Source organism: Hylobates moloch, unplaced genomic scaffold (assembly GCF_009828535.3).
Source record: "Hylobates moloch isolate HMO894 unplaced genomic scaffold, HMol_V3 SCAFFOLD_9, whole genome shotgun sequence".
Classification (NCBI taxonomy): Eukaryota; Metazoa; Chordata; class Mammalia; order Primates; family Hylobatidae; genus Hylobates; species Hylobates moloch.
This window is the reverse complement of record NW_026652284.1, coordinates 25,899,600-25,921,019: the sequence shown is the minus strand read 5'-3', so window position 1 is coordinate 25,921,019 and position 21,420 is coordinate 25,899,600. Positions and strand designations below refer to the sequence as shown.

At 44.9% G+C, this 21,420-nt stretch overlaps 1 protein-coding gene and 1 non-coding gene across 3 annotated transcripts; both read right to left on the bottom strand.

Moving 5' to 3' along the window:
• Positions 1 to 338: 338 nt before the first annotated feature.
• Positions 339 to 21,420, bottom strand: PPP1R8 (protein phosphatase 1 regulatory subunit 8). Of its 2 annotated transcripts, XM_032759482.2 has the most exons (7): positions 21,290 to 21,420; positions 19,364 to 19,424; positions 13,225 to 13,378; positions 10,858 to 11,078; positions 8,760 to 8,904; positions 5,089 to 5,153; positions 339 to 1,776 (listed from the first exon to the last, which is right to left on the bottom strand). In XM_032759482.2, the coding sequence occupies exons 1-7, from the start codon at positions 21,343 to 21,345 to the stop codon at positions 1,423 to 1,425; spliced, it is 1,056 nt and encodes a 351-aa protein (XP_032615373.1). In that variant the 5' UTR covers positions 21,346 to 21,420; the 3' UTR covers positions 339 to 1,422. The 2 variants fall into 2 exon arrangements, with proteins under 2 accessions (XP_032615373.1, XP_058300305.1); XM_058444322.1 differs by lacking the exons at positions 10,858 to 11,078; positions 19,364 to 19,424; positions 21,290 to 21,420 and having other exon boundaries at positions 8,760 to 8,952; positions 13,225 to 13,333.
• On the bottom strand, positions 17,613 to 17,778 carry LOC116814008 (small Cajal body-specific RNA 1). Its single transcript, XR_004371114.1, has one exon. It is a non-coding gene; the product is annotated as a small Cajal body-specific RNA 1 (non-coding RNA).

Here is a 21,420-nt window from a genome sequence, read left to right as displayed (position 1 = left end):
TTGCTCCTGTGTCACCAAGTTCTGGCTCAAATGCACAGAGCTCTAACCGCAGGGTGGGTGATAGGGCTTATGCAAACGCCCTAAAGCCCGGTCTCCTGTCATGAAGTCTCCTGATGAAGGGCACCAAGCACTTCCGAACCAACGCTGCTTTGTGATGCTTCAGTCTGGGAACTAGATTCTCTCATTAGAATTTCCACAATCATTTAGGGCATCTTTATTTGTAATATAATGGGGATGGAGCACTGCCTCCCAAGCCCAGTGACCGTGCCTTTAGCAAACATTCCCAGACGGCAGTGCCAATTAGTGACTGAGAGACAGATTCACAGCCTGCACCCAAATGACAAAAGTTACGTTTAATTTACAATGTAATAAAGATTACAGGTAAAAAGCTACACATAAAGCATGAAAAGGCCTATTACACAAATGTACAAATCTCTGTACAAAGCTTGTATCGATGTTTCCTAACTTTGTCTCCTATGTTCGTTAGCCAGGTCTAGTCTTGGAGCTCTGAATAACAAGAGCTCTCAATTGAGGGGGGAAAGAGCCTCCAAACTGACATCTAAAAATTCCTCTTAGAGACACCAGTTACTTCCAAACAAATCTTTCCCTTTTTAATTTGAATTACCCCAACTGGTCATATCCTTTGAAAATTGCCTTCATAATACACTTAAAAGTAATGCCTTAGAGTAGAGGACAGTACTCTGGAATTAAATAAGAAACTTCAGCAAGTGGAGTGCTCAGGTTTGACAGGAAAAACAGGTAAATTTCAAACAATACTGTAAGTTAAAACTATAAACCTGTTGTCTATGGCACTAGTCACAGATGAAGGAAAATAAAAAAGTTTTCATTCCAACAGGAAGGACAAAAGAGAAAAGCCTAACTATTGGACCTCAAAACCACTGACCCAAGGAAATATTTTTTAGTTTAAACCTCAGCTTAGCTGCAGAATTCTAAGCCTTCTTTTTGATCAAACTGAGATCTATGGCAACCCTTCTGCTACCTGGGACTTGCGAGGATAGTGAATATAAATTAGGCTGCTGGACCCCCAAGGCTGGTGATGCTACTGTAACCTCTACAGCTCTGGATTCAACCTGAGGGCCTGGGATATGTGACTTTACATAAAAATGATCCTAGAAAGTGGGAGAAAGAAAGGAGGTAGTGGAAGGCCTAGGAAAGAGCCAGGGCAGTCTACTGAAAAGGATATAAGCAGCCTTTCTCTACACTGCAAGTGTTGTGAAGACAGGTCTTTATGGGCGATTTCAACCCCACCCCCAATTGTCATATTACATGGTTAGGATGCCAGGAGACATTCTGAAAGACGATACCGCACACATGGAAAGTTTTTCTCCCTAGTTCATTAGCTCCCCATCACCCTTCCACCCCATTCCCACCCAATCCCACCCTTCTCCATGACCAAAAATATCAAATCAGTAAGGAAGGTGTGGGCTTCTTGCCTGGCCAAGCCTCTTTTGCATATTTCTTCTTCTTGGGTTCATTTACAGCTTCAGGGTTATAGACTGCAGGGTTTGGTGCAGGGTTCATGTTCACTGCTGATGGCACAACAGGAGTCAAGTCCACATCAGGGGCAAGGTTTGGGTATGGCATGGGCAAGCCACCGATGAGTGCTGTCCCATGGATGCCATGCGGCTGGGAGCCTGCTTCACTGTGTGTGGGGGGCAGGCCCCCGTAGAGTCCTCCGCTGAAGGCAAAGTTCTGCATGCGCCTGCTCCCTGATTCCTCCAGGCCCAGGGAACCAGGGCCCTCCACACGCTTCTTCTACAGTTCACGATGAGGAGAGGGGAGAGATTGGAGAGATAGGACAAGAGGTGAGGCCGAAGAGTGGTTAGCTTTTTCTATTTCAGCCTTAGAAAAATGGCTTTGGGAAAGGTTCCTAACTTCTAGCCTATTCTCCTTTCCGGACAACCTACTCATGATGTTGAAATCTTACGGTTTGAAGAGACCTTCTAGTCATCTACGATGCTTCCCAAACACTGCTCCATAGCAAAGTTTTCCCCACCCTACATCAGCCAAGAAGGATGGTGTTGCGAGTTTTACATAAAGTAAAACATATCCATTTTAATGATTATTCTTTATCCTAAAGTCACATAGCTCACTTTCTTATTTCATATTAAAATGCCCTTTTAGGAGGAACACATGAGATCAGGAGTTCGAGACCAGCCTGGCCAACATGGTGAAACCCCATCTCTACTAAAAATACAAAAATTAGCCAGACATGGTGGCAGGTGCCTGTAATCACAGCTACTCAGGAAGCTGAGGCACAAGAATCACTTGAGGCAGAGGTTGCAACGAGCTGAGATGGTGCCACTGCACTCCAGCCTGGGTGACAGAGTGAGACTGTGTCTCAAAAATAAAAAACATTAAAAAAAAAATCCCTTTTAGGAAATGGAAACGATAAAAGATGGCAATAGATATTTTTCCTTTTTTTGAGGGGGAAAAAATGTGGTATCTCCATGTTTGGTGTTCAATTTTTTTTTTTTGAGACAGTTTCACTCTTGTTGCCCACAGGCTGGAGTGTAATGGCTCGATCTCAGGTCACAGCAACTTCCGCCTCCCGGGTTCAAGCCATTCTCCTGCCTCAGCCTCCGGAGTAGCTGGGATTACAGGCATGCGCCACTATGCCTGGCTAATTCTGTATTTTTAGTAGAGACGGGGTTTCTCCATGTTGGTCAGGCTGGTCTCGAACTCCGCACCTCAGGTGATCGGCCCGCCTCGGCCTCCCAAAGTGCTGGGATTACAGGCGTGAGCCACCGCACCCGACCTGGTGTCCAATTTTTAAACATTAATCTGAGAGCAAAACCAATCTACAGTGAAGAAAGTATTTACTGGCTGCCTGGGCCTGGGAGTGGGCTGCTGCAAAGGGCTACGAGGCAACTTTTTGGAGTGAGGGAAATCTTCTCTATCTTGATTATGGTGGTGGTTACACACATATTTGCCAAAATGATACATGTAAATGTGTAGATTTTATTATATGTAAATTATACTGCAATAAAATTGACATAAAACTATACACCTGTTGATTTTGTACTTTAGTGACAAGAAAACATTCCAAAGAAATAACAACAACAAAAAAAGCTCAAGGGGCATTATGGAGTCCCACAGAAAAACATCTACTTTTCCACACTAGACTAAAGTTCATGAAACATTCTCCTCACTCCTATACTCCTTTTGGATTAAACAAAGTCTAAGCAGGAACTCTGACAGACCTTACTTAGTCTATTTTAGAGATTTTGTTTTATAAAAAGTAAAACTTTCTTTTTTTTTTTTTTGAGACAGATTCTTGCTTTGTTGCCCAGGCTGGAGTGCAGTGGCGAGATCTCGGCTCACTGCAAGCTCCGCCTCCCAGGTTCACGCTATTCTCCTGCCTCAGCCTCCTGAGTAGCTGGGACTACAGGCGCCCGCCACCACACCCAGCTAATTTTTTGTATTTTTAGTAGAGACGGGGTTTCACCGTGTTAGCCAGGATGGTCTCTATCTCCTGACCTCGTGATCCGCCTGCCTCGGCCTCCCAAAGTACTGGGATTACAGGCTTCAGCCACTGCGCCCGGCCAAAAGTAAAACTTTCTATATCATCTCTAACCTGCATTTTGTAATCACCTTCTGAATATTAACAGGGATCTCACTACTCTTAAGGGGAGGTTTGTTGCTGTCTGGACAGTTCTAGCTATCTGGTAGTTCTTCCACATGTTGAACGATCGGAGCACCTCTGTAACTTCTACCTCTTGGTTCTTCAACATACGATCTTTTTTTTTTTTTAGATGGAGTCTCGCTGTCTCCCAGGCTGGAGTGCAGTGGCACAATCTCGGCTCAATGCAAGCTCCGCCCCCCAGGTTCACGCCATTCTCCTGCCTCAGCCTCCCGGGTAGCTGGGACTACAGGCGCCCGCCACCACGCCTGGCTAATTTTTTTTTGTATTTTTAGTAGAGACGGGGTTTCACCGTGTTAGCCAGGATGGTCTCGATCTCCTGATCTCGTGATCCGCCCGCCTCGGCCTCCCAAAGTGCTGGGATTATAGGCGTGAGCCACCGCGCCCGGCCAACATACTTATCTTTAAACTTAATCCACATCTGGGCTGACATTCCTATCTGTGCCATTGCCACTCATAAAATAAAGGCAGGACAAACTGTGTGGTATTGCAATAATGCATTTCCTCCACCTAATAGCTTACTTTGAGTCTGAAGAGAAAGGCCAAAAGAAGGTGGGCCTCTCTCTGCACCCCTCTGGAAAATGAATTTACAGATTCGCATTGCACATTATTTACATGAAACATCAAGCTGGCTAGTTACCTACAGCCTTTCTCTGTGGTACTCCAGGATTCCCTAAACATAGGTTTCATTTCCACAGAATGAGAAATGGGAGAGGAGCATGGTATGTATTTTAAAATTAAGCACTCACTCAACAGCACATAAAGAGCAGGTTATTATTTTTTTTTTTTTGAGACGGAATCTCGCTCTGTCGCCAGGCTGGAGTGCAGTGGCGCGATCTCAGCTCACTGTAACTTCTGCCTCCCTGGTTCCAGCGATTCTCCCGCCTCAACCTCCCAATTAGCTGAGACTACAGGAACACGCCACCACACCCAGCTAATTTTTGTATTTTTAGTAGAGACAGGGTTTCACCATGTTGGCCAGGATGGTCTCAATCTCTTTTTTTTTTTTTTTGAGACAGAGTCTTGCTCTGTTGCCCAGGCTGGAGTGCAATGCTGCAATCTTGGCTCCCTGCAACCTCCACCTCCCAGGTTCAAGCGATTCTCCTGCCTCAGCTTCCTGAGTAGCTGGGATTACAGAGGCCTACCATCACGCCCGGCTAATTTTTGTGTTTTTAGTAGAGACAGGGCTTCACCATGCTGGCCAGGTTGGTCTTGAACTCCTGACCTCAGGTGATCTGCCTGCCTTGGCCTCCCAAAGTACTGGGATTACAAATGTGAGCCACTGTGCCTGGCCTCAATCTCCTGACCTCTTGATCTGCCTGCCTTGGCCTCCCAAAGTGCTTGGATTACAGGCATGAGCCAACGCGCCTGGCCTAAAGAGCAGGTTTTAAAACAGATTGTATGGCATTTCATGTGCTTCCTACCTTGACTGGGACCACTGCAGTTTGCACCATGTTCCTGAATCGACCAACGGACGGATCCACATCCTCTGCAAAAAGAGAAGAGGGCAGGGTTGGGTTGGTACTTTACTGGGAGGAATAAGGGCACGGGGTCACTGCAAACAAACCATCACCACAACTCATATTAAAATTGTAAAACACAGAGAGTGCTTCCTGGGTGCTGGGCACTGTGCTAAATCCTCACAAAGACCCTGTGACGTAGGTACTACCACAAACAACATTTAGTAGATGAGAAAGCAAACTGAGGCTTGGAGGAGCAAAGTGACTGGCCCAGTTGCTCTGGTGGAGAGGACAGTAGCCAGGACTTGAGTCCAAGTAGTTCAAAACAGGCCTGTGATCTGCACCACTGTGCTGTGCTGCCTTCCCCCAAGTTCTTTCCCATTCTGTATAACTCCCTCTTTTGAGGGGAAAGAAGAGTAGACATTATCAGTTCCATATCAGTGACAAAACAATGACATGTCAAGAGGTCACATATCAAATGCCTTGCTAATGCCTGCTTATTAGATTTTGGTTTCACAGCCAGGGCTTCAAACTGAACCTGGCCTTTTGACTTGAACGGCCTGAACCGTATATAAGCAAGACTTGCACTAAAGGCTCTGATGCCCCTGTCTACACAGGAAATGAAGAGCAAGATACCGTCCCACCCCTGATGAACTCACAGTCACAGGGCCAGATAGGCTACAACACAGGTGCTTCAAGAGAAGTGCACAACAGTGTTTCTGGAGCACAGAGGGGATGACCGGGCTGGATCACCAAGGATGGTGGAGTTTTCTCACTGAAGGTTGAATGTGTGGAAATAGGCAGAGGCACCAACTTATGTACTACTAGAGAAAACTACTCCAAGCCCCAGTTAACTTAATATAGTGATAGAGAAGGAATCATTTCCCTAATAGATGTTGTAATCTTATTTTCAATGAAGTTGCTTGTTATTGAAAGGAACACTCCCAGCCAGGCATGGTGGCTCACGCCTGTAATCCCAGCACTTTGGGAGGCCGAGGCAGGCAGATCATGAGGTCAGGAGATCGAAACCATCCTGGCTAACACAGTGAAACTCTGTCTCTACTAAAAAAATACAAAAAATTAGCTGGGTGTGGTGGCAGGCACCTGTAGTCCCAGCTACTCGGGAGGCTGAGGCAGGAGAATGGCGTTAACCCGGGAGGCAGAGCTTGCAGTGAGCCGAGATTGCGCCACTGCACTCCAGCCTGGGTGACAGAGCGAGACTCCGTCTCAAAAAAATAAATAAATAAAATAAGAAAAGAAAAGAAAAGAAAAGAAAAGAAAAGAAAAGAAAAGAAAAGAAAAGAAAGGAGGGAGGGAGGGAGGGAGGGAGGGAGGGAAGGAAGGAAGGAAGGAAGGAAGGAAGGAAGGAAGGAAGGAAGGAAGGAAGGAAGGAAAGATTCCCAGAAATCCCTTTGGAAAACAAAGAATCACTATTTAATTTGAGTAATTATAATTAGCCCCTGGTTTATTTAAGTCTGGATTTTCACATATTAGGATCCATGCCTTTAAAGAGGACACTCTGGTATTATGTTCACCATCAATCTATGCTCAATGAACAAATGGCTTCTATATAGAAGAGAAAGGAAAAAAATATCCAAGCTCATTAAGAGACAATGTCTCTGAAAAGGTATCCCAATCGTCTCTCATGGCCCCTCTGGTGTCAGAGCCTGTGCTCTTAATCACTGTGCTATACTGCCTGAACACATTGCCCTAAGAAAGCTCGAGGGCACTAATTTTCTTTCTTTTTTTTGAGACAGAGTCTTGCTCTGTCACCCAGGCTGGAGTGCAGTGGCGCCATCTCGGCTCACTGCAAGCTCCGCCTCCCGGGTTCACGTCATTCTCCTGCCTCAGCCTCCCAAGTAGCTGGGACTACAGGTGCCCACCACCACGCCCGGTTAATTTTTTGTATTTTTAGTAGAGATGGGGTTTCACCGTGTTAGCCAGCATGGTCTCGATCTCCTGACCTCGTGATCCACCCACCTCGGCCTCCCAAAGTGCTCACTCTTGAAAGAGACTTAAGAAATCTGTCTAGTCCAGTGGTTCCCAAATTGCTGGCTGTTGTACAAACAGGAGCTCATTAAAAAATATAAATTTTGGGCTGGGCGCGGTAGCTCACGCCTGTAATCCTAGCACTTTGGGAGGTCAAGGGCAGATCACTTGAGGTCAGGAGTTCAAAACCAGCCTGGCCAACAGTGAAACCCCGTCTCTACTAAAAATATAAAAAAATTAGCCAGGCGTGGTGGCAGCCGCCTGTAATCCCAGCTACTTGGGAGGCTGAGCAGGAGAATCACTCGAACCCAGGAGGCGGAGGTTGCGGTGAGCCGAGGTTGCGCCACTGCACTCCAGCTTGGGTGACAGAACGAGACTCTGTCTCAAAAAATAAATAAATAAAAATAAAAAATAAAAATTTCAGCCAGGCGTGGCGGCTCATGCCTGTAATCCCAAGTACTTCGGGAGACTGAGGCAGGAGGATCGCTTAAGCTCAGGAGTTCAAGACCAGCTTGGGCAACATGATGAAACCCCATTTCTACAAAACATATGACAATTAGCTGAGCGTGGTGACGTGCACCTGTTGTCCCAGATACTCAGGAGGTTGAGGTGGGAGGATCACCTGAGCCTGGGTGGTCAAGGCTGTAGTGAGCCGTGACTTTGCCACTGCACTCTAGCCTGGGCGACAGAATGAGATCGTGTCTCACACACACACACAAAAAAGAAAAACTAAAAAATATAAAAATGTCTAGGTCCAACCCTGGAAACTCTTTTTTGGAGACAGTCTCACTCTGTCACCCAGGTGCGAGTGCAGTGGCGCAATCTCAGCTCACTGCAACTTCTGCCTCCCAGGTTTAAGCGATTCTCCTGCCTCAGCTTCCCGAGTAGCTGGGACTGCAGGTGTGTGCCACCATGCCTGGCTGATTTTTGTATTTTTTGTAGACACGGTTCTGCCATGTTGGCCACCCTGGTCTTGAAATCCTGGCCTCAAGCAATCCACCAACTTCAACCTCCCAAAGTGCTGGGATTACAGGTGTGAGCCACTACGCCTGACCAACCACAGCTTTTTCTTTCTTTTTTCTTTTTTTTGTCACCTAGGCTGGAGTGCAGTGGCACAATCCCGGCTCACTGCAGCTTCCGCCTCCTGGGTTCAAGCAATTCTCCTGCCTTAACCTCCCAAGTAGCTGGGACTACAGGCGAGCACCACCACGCCCAGCTAATTTTTTATTTTTTTAATAGAGACGGGGTTGTTTATGGCTGCATAGTATTCCATGGTGTATATGTGCCACATTTTCTTAATCCAGTCTATTGTTGTTGGACATTTGGGTTGGGCGGGGACAGCATTAGGAGATACACCTAATGCTAAATGACCAGCTAATGGGTGCAGGAAATCAACATGGCACATGGATACATATGTAACAAACCTGCACATTGTGCACATGTACCCTAAAACCTAAAGTATAATAAAAAAAAAAAAAAAAAAAATAGAGACGGAGTTTCACCTTGTTGGCCAGGCTAGTCTTGAACTCCTGACCTGAAGTGATCCACCCTCCTAGGCCTCCCAAAGTGCTGGGACTACAGGCGTGAGCCACCGCGCCCGGGCCAATCACAGCTTTTTCATCAGAATAAACTGGCAGATACCTCACCTGGGTTGATGATCTCATCATCCTCACTGAATGTCACCCGTGAGTTCTTCCTCTTCCTCTTTGGTCTTTGAATGTCCAGATTTCCCTCCTCAATGGTAAGGGTAGAAATCCGCTTGTTGTGGGCAGTGTTGAACTCTGTCAGGTTCTAGGCCAGGGTTCATACAGGAAAGACAGCAGTCAGTACAAAGGGAATCTGATGGAAAAAAATCATACTAAATAAAGGTCAGGAAGGCATGAGGGGCTAATCTGGACCTCCAAAGGGAGTTGAGACGCCTCTGCATTTAGAGAAGATTCATCCTGTCCCGAGACTACTAATACTAACAAGTCTCAAGTCTCATTAGAAAAAATGTGGAACATCCTCATTGGCGAGCGGAGCAGTGATATGCAAGAGGTGAAGGGCCTTGAGCCGAGAACAGCTCATCTGTGCAAATACCCATGAGTTGTGCTTTCTGTTGTTGCTGAAGAAAGGCTATCATGTCTTCATGCCCACAACAAGCTGAGAATTAAAAGGAAATGTGGCTGGGAGGAACGCCAAGAATTGTTTTTAAGTAACAAAATTGAGATGAAAAAGGACAACTGGCTGCTTCTTTCCTAGTAGCTTTCTCCTTTAAAATTAAGGACACTGCTAGTGCGCTTAATTTTTGGCGTTAGTATTTTGTCATGCCCCATCCTGTGTCTGGCCCCAGTTCTATTCATAACTATCTCAATAATTAACTTGGCCTTAGCTCTATTGCTTGCCTCTTCCCAATCCATTGAAATTATTCCTTTCTGGTACAAACCACCAGTTTGAGATATTCTAAATGTCTTAAGAATGAAGATCCAGGGAGTACCTAACATACTGAACTAAAAGCCATGGAAGCATAACAGCAGCCTGGATAGAGGCGGCCTAAAGGGGAAATGGGCAACAGCAAGGTCCCTGGCTATGAAGCCACTTTTTCAAAACAAAACGACTTCTTAATTGTACAATTTCTCTCCTTTTTTTTTTTTTTGAGACAGAGTTTCACTCTTGTTGCCCAGGCTGGAGTTCAATGGCGCAATCTTGGCTCACCACAACCTCCGCCTCCCGGGTTCAAGCGATTCTCTTGCCTCAGCCTCCTGACTAGCTGGGATTACAGGCATGTGCCACCACACTCGGCTAATTTTTTGTATTTTTAGTACAGATGGGGTATCTCCATGTTGGTCAGGCTGGTCTCGAACTCCCGACCTCAGGTGATCCATCCACCTCGGCCTCCCAAAGTGCTGGAGTTACAGGCGTGAGCCACTGCGCTCGGCCTAAATTGTACAATTTCTATTGTGCTTTTCTTCCTAAGAGCCAGGAAACTGCCTTGGTGTACAGGAATAGTAAATGCAGGTGGGTGGTTAAGGACATGATTGCATTTGGTCTATCTGAACAGACCAGTCACACCAGTGCAGTGACAGATATGTAAAGGACTATAGCCACACCAAACTACCGGGGTCAGCCTCAAAAAAGGAAAACTTCTAGCACCTTAAAATTAAATCTTATAAAATTCATGGCCCTCAGGACAGCGACGCCCATGGAAGAACAAAAGCAGTCTGGCTCTATTCAGAAAATTCCTGGGCTGTTCGGATAGCACCAAAAAAAAGCTACATGAATGAATGAAAGTGTCAGTCTCTCTAAGCCAGTGCTGTCTGACAGAACTTTCTGTGAGGATGAAAACATTCTCTCTTTGCATTAGCCAACATAGCAGCCACTAGCCATATGTGACTACATAATATTTGAAATATTGTTAGTGGCTACCACATTGGACAGCATTAGCTCTAAGCAGTCAAGGGACAGAGAAATGTAGCTTCCAGTCTTAGCTTCTAACAGTCAGTGAAGGTGCACAAAACAGCTCGAGGAGACTAGTGGCTGGGACTCAGCCCCCTTGTTAGGCCTGGTGATACACAACCAAATCCATACAATGTGGCTCTCTGAGAGGGGTCACGGCCGGCCACACCAGATTGCCAAAGGCCCATTACTGGACTCAAGAGAACCCCGTGCTGCTAAGTCACTGGCATTTCCAGCTACACAGAACAGCTATATACTCCAAAAACCAGGGTCCCCAAAGACAAAACAATGACATAAACAGGGAATTACATCAAGCTCAGTTTCCTCCTCTGGAAGCCCCAGTAAGCCCTTGAGTTCATCATCCTCTCCACCCATCTTCTCATCTCCTTTCACAGCCGACGGCAATGTCTGAGGCTTCTCACGCAGAGTGTATGCCCTTGTGGACGCGCCAAATGAGACCGTGGAATCGATGGGAATTTGCTGAGGCTTGTGAGGTTCCAACCGAATGTGACCCAAGAAAGTGCCGTGTGCTGGGAATAACCAAATCAGAAACGTAAGGGGGAAAACAAAAACAACCTGAGTTTTAGAAGGAAGAGTATGATCGCCAACTCTCTTATCAGGTCAGCTTCCCCCCAGCGTATCAGTTTTGCTTTTATGTCTGTTTTTAATTTATTTAAAAAATGCCATAGTCAGGATCATGGTCAGAAACTCCAGCTTTTTAAAAAATGAAAATGGCACTGGGTCCACCACATCCATCATGTGTTACAGTGAGAAGGAAACTCCCTCACTGAGCCTTGAATCTCCTCGGTGGGTTTCTTATATCCTCAGACCTGTTGTTCCCCCAAACAACAAATATCACTGCCCGTTCTCTGCTGCCATACAGGCTTGGCTCCATTCTGGGTCAAATAAGAATGGCTCCAACCCAGCAGAAGCCACGCCTCCCAAAGCAGGAGCTGGGCATCACTGTAGTTTTCCCTCTCCAGCCCCAAGTCAAAGGAATATAGAAATTGCTGGCCTGGTGCAGTTATGCTTAGGTTTTCCCCAGGACAAGAAAGAGCTTGGCTGAAACAGGTGCAATATCGATGCCAAGGCAAGCAAAAACCCCACTACAGATTCTGAATATTTTCCCCTGTTGGCATTCTGCATCTTATAAAATGGGAGAGAAAAGATAAGTATTTGCGAGACAAAGCTCTCCAAGACCCTTATATAAGCAGATTAGGGTGATGTGTGAGTGTATGTTTCTGTGTGTGGTAGTAGGAGAGTGGTGGAGTCCAACATGACATGCCCAGGAAGCAGGACCCTTTACATTTTATACTGTGTTCACACATGGGCAAAATGAACAAACTTCAGGGCCCCATGCAGTTAAATCTCAATTGCATTTCTGTGGATTATCTTAGGCGAAGTTTAAACTCTTATTAATTGGTGTATGCTTATGGATACATCAATCAATTAATACTTATGGATTATCTTATTTTTATTTTTTTGAGGTAGGGCTTGCTCCATCACCCAGACTGGAGTACAGTCATGCGATAATGGCTCGCTGCAACCTCCACCTCCTGGGCTCAAACGATCCTCCCACTTAAGCCTCCCAAGCAGCTGGGACCATAGTGCACTCCACAATACAGGGCTAATTTTCTGTATTTTTTGTAGAGACGGGGGTCTCGTTACATTGCTCATGCTGGTCTTGAACTCCTGGGCTTGAGACATTCACTGACATCGGCCTCCCAAAGTGCTGGGATTACAGGTGTGAGTCACCACGCCTGGCCTTGCTTATGGAATTAAAACTGGTATTATTCATAGTCAAAGCAAAACAGAGATGGGATAAAGAACCGGAATAATGAAAATTTCAAGACGATCATTCTTCAAATGTCCTACACTGCTGCTCTATTACATTAATGGAGCTAGTCAGGGCTTCTGCTTAAACAGAATCACAATTTATTACGGTCCTATAAACACTTGAACACCCATGGTCCCTAGGTCCTGGGTGCCTTTTTCCTTTTCTTTTAACTTTTTTGAGACAGAATCTTGCTGTGTTGCCCAGGCCAGAGTGCAGTGGCACGATCTCAGCTCACTGAAACCTTCCCCTCCTGGGTTCAAGCAATTCTCCTGCCTCAGAAGCTGGAATTACAGGCATCTGCCGCCACCCCCAGCTAATTTTTGTATTTTTGGTAGAGGCGAGGTTTCACCATATTGGCCAGGCTGGTCTCAAACTCCTGGCCTCAAATGTTTCGCCCACCTCGGCCTCCCAAAGTGCTGGGATTACAGGAATAAGCCACTGCACCCAGCTCTTTTTTGTTTGTTTTTAAGAGATGGGGTCTTGTTCTGTCACTCGGACTGCAGTGCAGTGGTGTGATCATAGCTCACTGCAGTCTTGAACTCCTGGGCTCAAGTGATCCTCCCGCCTCAGCTTCCTGAGTAGCTACAGGTGTGAGCCCCCACACCCAGCTTATATTTGCTTATTGATTCCTCCAGGACAGTGCTCCCCAAACCCCTCTTCTCTCCACCGTCAGTTAGCAATTATCTCAGGAAAATAGAAAAATCACAGAAATAGAGAAGGGTGGATTTAAAAACCAAGCATTAACTTTTTCCATAAAACATAATTTCAAAACTAAAGAACCCAAAGAGTATTTTCATACTGCCTAAAGGTGACATATGAATTGGGAGGGAGTTACTTACTACTGTTGAGATCTATCAGGAAAACTCTCTTCAGATGCTTGTGGTAGACAAGTGCAGCATGGACCCGAGAGCAAGACTGGTGGTCGATGGTAAAGTCACACAAATCAGGGTTTCTCCCAAATAAGTAATACTTCTTCTCATCAATAATCAGTTTCTAAATGAATATTAAATTAAATATTACTTAAATCTTGTTTCAACAGCATTTACCAAAAACTCTTCCAATCAAATACAGAATCTTGAGTAGATAAAATTCCTTTCCATTAGATTGAGTAATAACTCCATCTCCTTGCATCAAGAAAAGAAAAATAAATCCTTTCCAAGGAGAAAAAAATATCTCCTGTTATTCTTCAACATAAAGTACTCAGAATAATTTACTAAAATAACATTTTTTGGAGAATGGATGGTAATTCATCTCCTCAATATAGTGTTTAATTGTCTAGTGTTGGTATGAAAATAACTTTTCTTTTTCTTTTTTGTTTCTGAGATGGAGTCTCACTCTGTTCCCCAGGCTGGAGTACAGTGGCATGATCTTGGCTCACTGCAACCTCCGCCTCCTGGGTTGAAACAGTTCTCCTGCCTCAGCCTCCCGAGTAGCTGGGACTACAGGCGTGCATCATCACGTTCAGCTAATTTTTTTTTTTTTTGAGACGGAGTCTCACCCTGTCACCCAGGTTGGAGTGCAATGGTGCAATCTTGGCTCACTGCAACCTCCACCTCCTGGGTTCAAGCGATTCTCCTGCCTCAGCCTCCCAAGCAGCTGGGATTACAGGCACGCGCCACCATGCCCGGCTAATTTTTTGTATCTTTAGTAGAGATGGGATTTTACCATGTTGGCCAGGCTGGTCTCAAACTCCTGACCTTATGATCCGCCCATCTTGGCCTCCCAAAGTGCTGGGATTACAGGCGTGAGCCACCGAGCCCAGCCTAATTTTTGTATTTTTAGTAAAGACGGTGTTTCATCATACTGGCCAGGTTGGTCTTGAACTCCTGACCTCGTGATCTGCCCACCTCGGCCTCCTAAAGTGCTGGGATTACGGGTGTGAGTTACCACGGCTGGCCAACTTCTCTCTTTTTTGAAACGAAGTCTCACTCTGTCGCCCAGTCTGGAGTGCAGTGGCACGATCTGGGCTCACTGCAACCTCCGCCTCCCGGGTTCAAGAGATTCTCCTGTCTCAGCTTCCCGAGTAGCTGGGATTACAGGCACCCGCCACCACGCCCAGCTAATTTTTTGTATTTTTAGTAGGGGTTTCACCGTGCTAGCCAGGATGGTTTCGTTCTCCTGACCTCGTGATCTGCCCTCCTCAACCTCCCAAAGTGCTGGGATTACAAGCGTGAGCCACCCGCTGCGCCCGGCCTAACTTTTTTTTTTTTTTTTTTTGAGATGAGTCTCGTTCTATCACCCAGGCTGGAGTGCAGTGGCGCGATCTCGACTCACTGCAAGCTCCGCCTCCTGGGTTCACACCATTCTCCTGCCTTAGCCTCCCGAGTAGCTGGGACTACAGGCGTGTGCCACCACGCCCAGCTAATTTTTTGTATTTTTAGTAGAGACGGGGTTTCACCATGTTAGCCAGGACGGTCTTGATCTCCTGACCTCATGATCCGCCTGCCTTGGACTCCCAAAGTGCTGGGATTATAGGGGTGAGCCACCGCGCCTGGCCTGAGATCAACAATTGTATTAAGAGTGGCTGTCTTCTGAAAAAAGGTTCTGTTGGATCTTAATTTTAGATCAATTACGAAACAAGAAGCACAATGCATGTCTATAAAGTAATAAGATTGCTTTTAGCCTAGTGAAACCGAAAAAAATGTAATAAGATTGCTTCTCAGAAAATAAACATTCAAATGTATATTTGGGAAAGGAATGAAGTGTAAACACCTATTTCTATTCTAATCATGCTGCCATAGTCCCAAAGTATTTTTGTTTGTTTTTGAGACAGTCTCGTTCTGTTGCCCAGGCTGGAGTGCAGTGGCGCAATCTCAGCTCACTGCAGCCTCCACCTCCCAGGTTCAAGCGGTTCTCCTACCTCAGCCTCCTGAGTAGCTGAGATTAATGGCGCCCACCACCACACCCGACTAATTTTTGCATTTTTAGTAGAGATGGGGTTTCACCATGTTGCCCAGGCTGGTCTCGAACTCCTGCCCTCAGGTGAACTGCCAGCCTCAACTTCCCAAAGTGCTGGGATTACCGGTGTTAGCCACCGTACTAGACCTGAGCTACATTTAGCTTTATAAAAAAATTGCTGGCTGGGTGCTGTGGCTCACACTTGTAATCCCAGCACTTTGGGAGGCTGAGGCAGGCAGATCACAAGGTCAGGAGATCAAAACCATCCTGGCTAACACAGTGAAACCCTGTCTCTACTAAAAATACAAAACGACAAAAAAAAATTACCCAGGCGTGGTGGCGGGCGCCTGTAGTCCCAGCTACTCAGGAGGCTGAGGCAGGAGAATGACGTGAGCCCGGGAGGCGGAGCCTGCAGTGAGCCAAGATCCGGCCACTGCACTCCAGCCTGGGCGACGGAGCAAGACTCTATCTCAAAAACAAAAACAAACAAAAAAATAAAAATAAAACACTTGCTATACCTGTCCTTATACTTCTTTTAATCCTGGATCAGTAAAGCCTTTGCCACAGATCGGTTATAAACCAGACTGTTATAGATGAAGGACTCTAGACGAATTATTGCTAACGCTTCCTCCAGTGCTAGTGGTCTAGTAATCTAGTGTGAGCACTGGAGGAATAACTCTCATTTGGGTATGTTGTTTTTTTCCTTTCAACATGAGGTCTCATTAAACTCTAGTTCACATTTCACACTATACTCCTAAAATCCCTGAGAAAATACAGCACAAAGCTGAGTATGGTATAGTCAAGTTAGTACCAGGCTGGGAATCAAGAAGTTTGTATTTCATTCCTGGCTAAGTCCTTTAACTCACAATGGGCTACTATTCTCCCTTACAAAACCAAAAGATACACCTCACGCAAGCACACTTTCAGCACTGATTACAGTAACAACTGCTAGGCGCTTCTATGCCACACACTATGCTATGAGTTTTACGTTGTATCATTTCATCCTCACAACCACCCTATGAGGTGGGTAATACTATTCTCTTCCTATTTTTATAAATGACAAAATTGAGGCATAAAGAAATTAACATACTCAAGTTCACACAGTTAAGATACTTGTGGGCTGGGTTAGAAATTCAGATTTGTCTGGCTTCAGAGTCTAAGCTGTTTTAACCACATTATATATTTTCTTCATTCTACTTACATCAAAAAATGCACCATATGGCAAGGAATATTTTAAGGAGAGAGTAAGTACTGTGGGTCACACTCTTTTCCTTAAACAATCACTTAGCCAGTTTCTTTCAAGCTCAGCCTTAAGGTTCAATTAATTCAGGCTAGCTTGGATATGTGGGTCATCTCTGGGAAACCCTATCTGGCAGTGCCCATCTGCTGCTGGAAGAGCTTGTTCTGGGCCCACACTACTATGGAGAACCAAGATTCAACAACAGCCTGACAGCTAGCTCAGTCAGTCACCTTCATGTCTGCTTTGACCCAAGGTTTTTAAGACTTGAGTTAAAAATAAGACATTATTTCAGGATTAAGAGAGAGCTCAGAAATTTCAACAACTCGTTCTCTCTAGGTAATAGCTATTCGGGCTGAATCTCATTGCACTTCTCATTCATATTTATATGCACATGGATTATGCTGTCACAAACTTAAATTTGCTAACCACAGTGCTCACAGATTGTGCTGAAGGAACATGAAAGACCACCGGCTCTTGGGTTCTAAAATAACAATGACTAAATTTCTATGAATCTAGGGTGCCAAAAGACATACTAGAGATTTAGGGATTTCTTTTGAGAGGAAAAAAAAGAGGGCCTCCAAATTAAATGTACACATTCAGTATTAAAGGCACCCCAATTACAGAAATGTTAAAATGTATGAATTCTTTTTTTGAGATGGAGTCTTGCTTTGTTGCCCAGGCTGCAGTGCAGTGGCACAATCTCCACTCACTGCAACCTCTGCCTCCTGGGTTCAAGTGATTCTCCTGCCTCAGCCTCCCAAGTAGCTGGGATTATAGGCGCGTGCCACTGCACCTGGCTAATTTTTTTATTTTTAGTAGAGACGGGGTTTTGCCATGCTGGCCAGGCTGGTCTTGAACTCCTGACCTCAGGTGATCTCCCAAAGTGCTGAGAGGCCAGGTGTGAGCTGCCACCGCGCCTGGCCAAAATGTATGGAATTTTAACAGAAAACAGTATGTCTTAGAGCCAAGGAAATATGTGAGATGTTGAACAATGTGCTGCTTCTGTCCAAGTGAATGAAATAATGCACTGGCTTTCAACAGTCACTAAAGCCATAGCTTCTTGACTAGCTATGGCCAGCACCACTATCCAGTTGTGCCTCTGAGTTATAACTCAGAGTGTATCTTTACACACTGGGCTTAAAAGACTCATGGCTTTTGTTTTAATATTGCACTTCTTAAACCCAGCTATCACAACACATCACGAGCCTTTGACACAAGGCTGGGATATAGATAGCTCGGTTAGTATCAAGTGCTGATCAAGTTTAAATCTAAAAATAAGCGCATCTCAGGTCTACGCCTCTCAAGAATACAGTGATGTCTAAGGATTGTAACTTGACAACTCTGTGGCAACTGAGCACACTTAACAACATCGAAAGAGAACATTATCAGCTAATAGAAACCAGTGATCAGAGGAGTGTCTGGCAAGTTAAGAGTGTTTTGAAAATATAATACCAATTATTCCACAAAGGAATGTGATGTTATCATTAAGACTAGGCAACCCTGTCTGTTTCTTCCTGTTGCAAACTAAAGATTTGCTAAATTCTAGTAATAAAACAGATCCCTATATGTCTTCAAGCTTTGTGCTATTTAGCAACAAATATTTTGTAACTGTGGAACAATCTATAGTAAAAAAGGTTTTACAGATATTTTAGCTAAATTATTTCTTTGAATAATCTTGAGGTTTTAAATCTTTAAGAGAGAAGAACCCATGACAAAGGGGCTGTCTGTGACTGGCTGAGTCCATGATGTATTCATAACAGGAGAAATCATTAAAACTGGTGCATGCCTTAATACTTTGCAAAATACCTGGTTATCTCTACAACATCCCAAAAGTGACAACAATATATTTACAGAGTAACCTTCAAAAGATCTCAGATAGCTTTTCAATCTAGCAACCATGGAACTGCAACATTTTTATTAAATACCAAAAAACCACAATGAAAAAACTGCATTCAATAATGGGGCCTTGAATCTAAATTCTAGCTGAACTAGCAAATATAAAATTGGTCTAATACACGGAGACTCACAGCTACATGGTCATAGTGGGCTTAATATATATCTTTTGGAAAATAAATAATACCATAAGGATTATAAAAAATTTACGCAAACTAATAGCTAATAAAAACTCACGTTCTCTTCAACTCCTATCTGGTGTTCTCTCTAGAGGCTTGTATAAAAGCTGGAATTCTGCTAAACTTTTATAGTACTTAATTCAAATATAATTATGTAATTTTTTGGTGCGATTCTGTTTCTCCCACTGGATGACTTGAGGAGAGAAATCATGTTGGTTTTGCTTACTGCTGCAATCTGTATGCCAAGCACAGTAACTGGCATATAGTAAACACTCAATACATGTTTTGAAAGAATCAATTAATGAATTTCACCACAATTCCATTATCTTTTTGAGTAAGTGTCTTAGTTTACCACACTTCTTATAAGGAGTTGGGCCTGAATCTCTTAAAATTAACTTAGAAGTTAAACTCATATATATCATTCACTTTCCTCAGTTATTGCATACCTTGCACGGTTTACACAACTCCATGTACTCAGGGAGAGGGAATTAACCAAGCTAACAGGGCTTCCAGTTTGACTGGGGCCCACAGGACCCATGACCCATTAAAACCCTTCATTTGAGAGAAGTCACAAAAAAATTGAGTGTCTGTGGTAGATATAAGCTTTAAATGTGTGATGTCACCATGTGCTTTTAACAGAAAAAAAAATCAGGATGAAAGAAAGTAGCACTGCTGGAAAACAAAGCACAGGAGAGGGGGTGGAAAAGTGAGTCACTGGCAAAAATCTTTAGTGTGGTGGGCAAAAAAGGAAGACACGTATTTCCATACCTCAATTAGTTTGTCTCCTTTGACTACATCCAGATGTAAACCGGGAGGGGGCTTACCTGCCCTAAAAAATAAAAATAGAAAAAAGCATTTTCAGGATGAGTTTATAAATGCTATTTACAACCACTGTCCCATTCAACATTGCAGCTCTCCTACCAGCCTATAATTAGTCCATGTTCAAACAGAAATGTCATCCACTTCACTGTTATTACAGCTCCATTCTACGTTTGACACTTACTTCCCTAGTGATTCAATTGCTCTGAAACAGATTTTAGTGGATCTGTATTTAGAACGGCACCAAGAAACCTATATTTTAACACTGGATCTTCACCTCAGAGAAAGAGCTGCATGGAGAGTACAAGTACGATAGCTGGGATGGTCTGGTCACCTGGAGTTTGAATCTGAAATCTACCCCTACTCTAATATCATATAAAGATCGAATAAATTAGTTGCTGTTTGGGGCTGATCAAGATTAGTCTCATCACAGAGTAAGCAAAGAGTATTGTCCTGAGCTCTGAGACCAAATCAGAGGTGCATAATTAAGGAACTAGGGCAATTCAAAATCATGCCCCATGAAACCAGATACCAAATGAATATGTTACCCTTGAAACAGGTCTTTCTACAACAGCGTGATTAGGGGAAGTTTCCTCTATATCCTACAGCCATACCATTCAAGGGAGACTCACATATGTCAAAGCACCTAACGGTGCCTGGTACCTACCAGACCCTAAGGAAAGGGTAGGTGATCTCAAAAACAGTGCTTTCTAACTATGTTTGCTGTCTTGGTCCAAATGTGAAATCAATACAGCGAGGGATCAAAATGGATACAGAATTTGTAGACTGAAGCAACTATTACAAAAGTGCAAAGCGATCCAGAAAACAGCCACACATTTGCTTGCTTTTTGGGTTTGCTAATTTGAAGTTAGAAAAAAGAACCACCTCACTAGAACCTTTAATTTGCACATGAAAAAACGTATCCTTGTCCAGCTAACTGAAGATGCAACACAGTCATCTCACAATCCTGCCCCAATCCCTCCTCTATGGAAAGGACAACGCACCGGACAAAAGGCCATTTTGTCCAGGAAAAAGGAGGAATGTTACATCCAAAACATACTTTCTGAATTCCTACTATGTGCCTGACTCAGGCCTAGGAGCTGGGAATACAAAGATGCACTCTTTGCCCTTGAGGATGGCAATACAAGGGGAGACAGAGACAAGTAACGAACAATACACTGCGATGAGCTACAGCAGAAAAAAACTCTTAATTCAGAAGCGTTTCCTTGTAAGGTAATTCATATTTATTCAACTTGTACCCGACTCAAAGACCAAATGAAATTATTTCATTATTCCCAAGAACTTTCGAAGGGATAAAAAGGGTTCATGCCAACCATTACTAATGCCTACTCGTGCCACAGACTGGGAGCTCCCTGAGGGCAGGGATGGCGCTAACCTACCCTCGTGTTCTCTGTGGCAAACAGACAAGTGCCGCACGAGGGATGCAGCAACCACAGAGGGATGCGGGGCTCGGAGGTAGGGTTGGGGCCGGGGCTGGCTGGAGCGCGCTCGGGACGTACAGGAAGGGGCCAGGTACGATGCTCCACTAGAGCACCAGGCACTCAGTCAAGAGTTGGGCTTAAGTTCGGGCTAAGGCCTCGAAGCGCTCCGGTGACTGGCTAATCGCTCAAAGGGGCTGCCTAAGAGAGCGCCTTTGAGCCCCCAACCCCGCGTTTCTTCAGTTCCTGGGCCTGGGCTCCAGGCTCTCGGTTCTTCAACACGTCGCCCGGCCCGGTGCAGCGAACAGTTTTTCCTCAACCATTCCAGGGTTTCTGAGCCGTTCGGCTCGCAGCAGAAAAGTGAAAAAAGAGCCGCCCTTCCAGCCCAGGCTAGCTCCGGCCGGGCCACTCTAGCCCTGGCCGCCCCGCCACTCACCAGGTTGGGCAGTCGAACAGCGGGAGGCTAGAGCCGGAGTTCGCGGCTGCCGCCATCTTGCGTCTCCCCCTCCCATTTGGCGGGCCCGAAGCACGCCGGGAAACTGGAAGACCGAGAAGGGAAAAGCGGCA

Excerpts from the sequence above, each read along its gene's own strand:
- PPP1R8 (XM_032759482.2), bottom strand. The coding sequence starts at position 21,345 with ATGGCGGCAGCCGCGAACTCCGGCTCTAGCCTCCCGCTGTTCGACTGC. Across the intron at positions 5,154-8,759 it reads TGATGAGATCATCAACCCAG|AGGATGTGGATCCGTCCGTT; the intron begins GTGAGGTATCTG and ends CTCTTTTTGCAG. Across the intron at positions 1,777-5,088 it reads CTGCAGTGGTCCCAGTCAAG|AAGAAGCGTGTGGAGGGCCC; the intron begins GTAGGAAGCACA and ends CGTGAACTGTAG.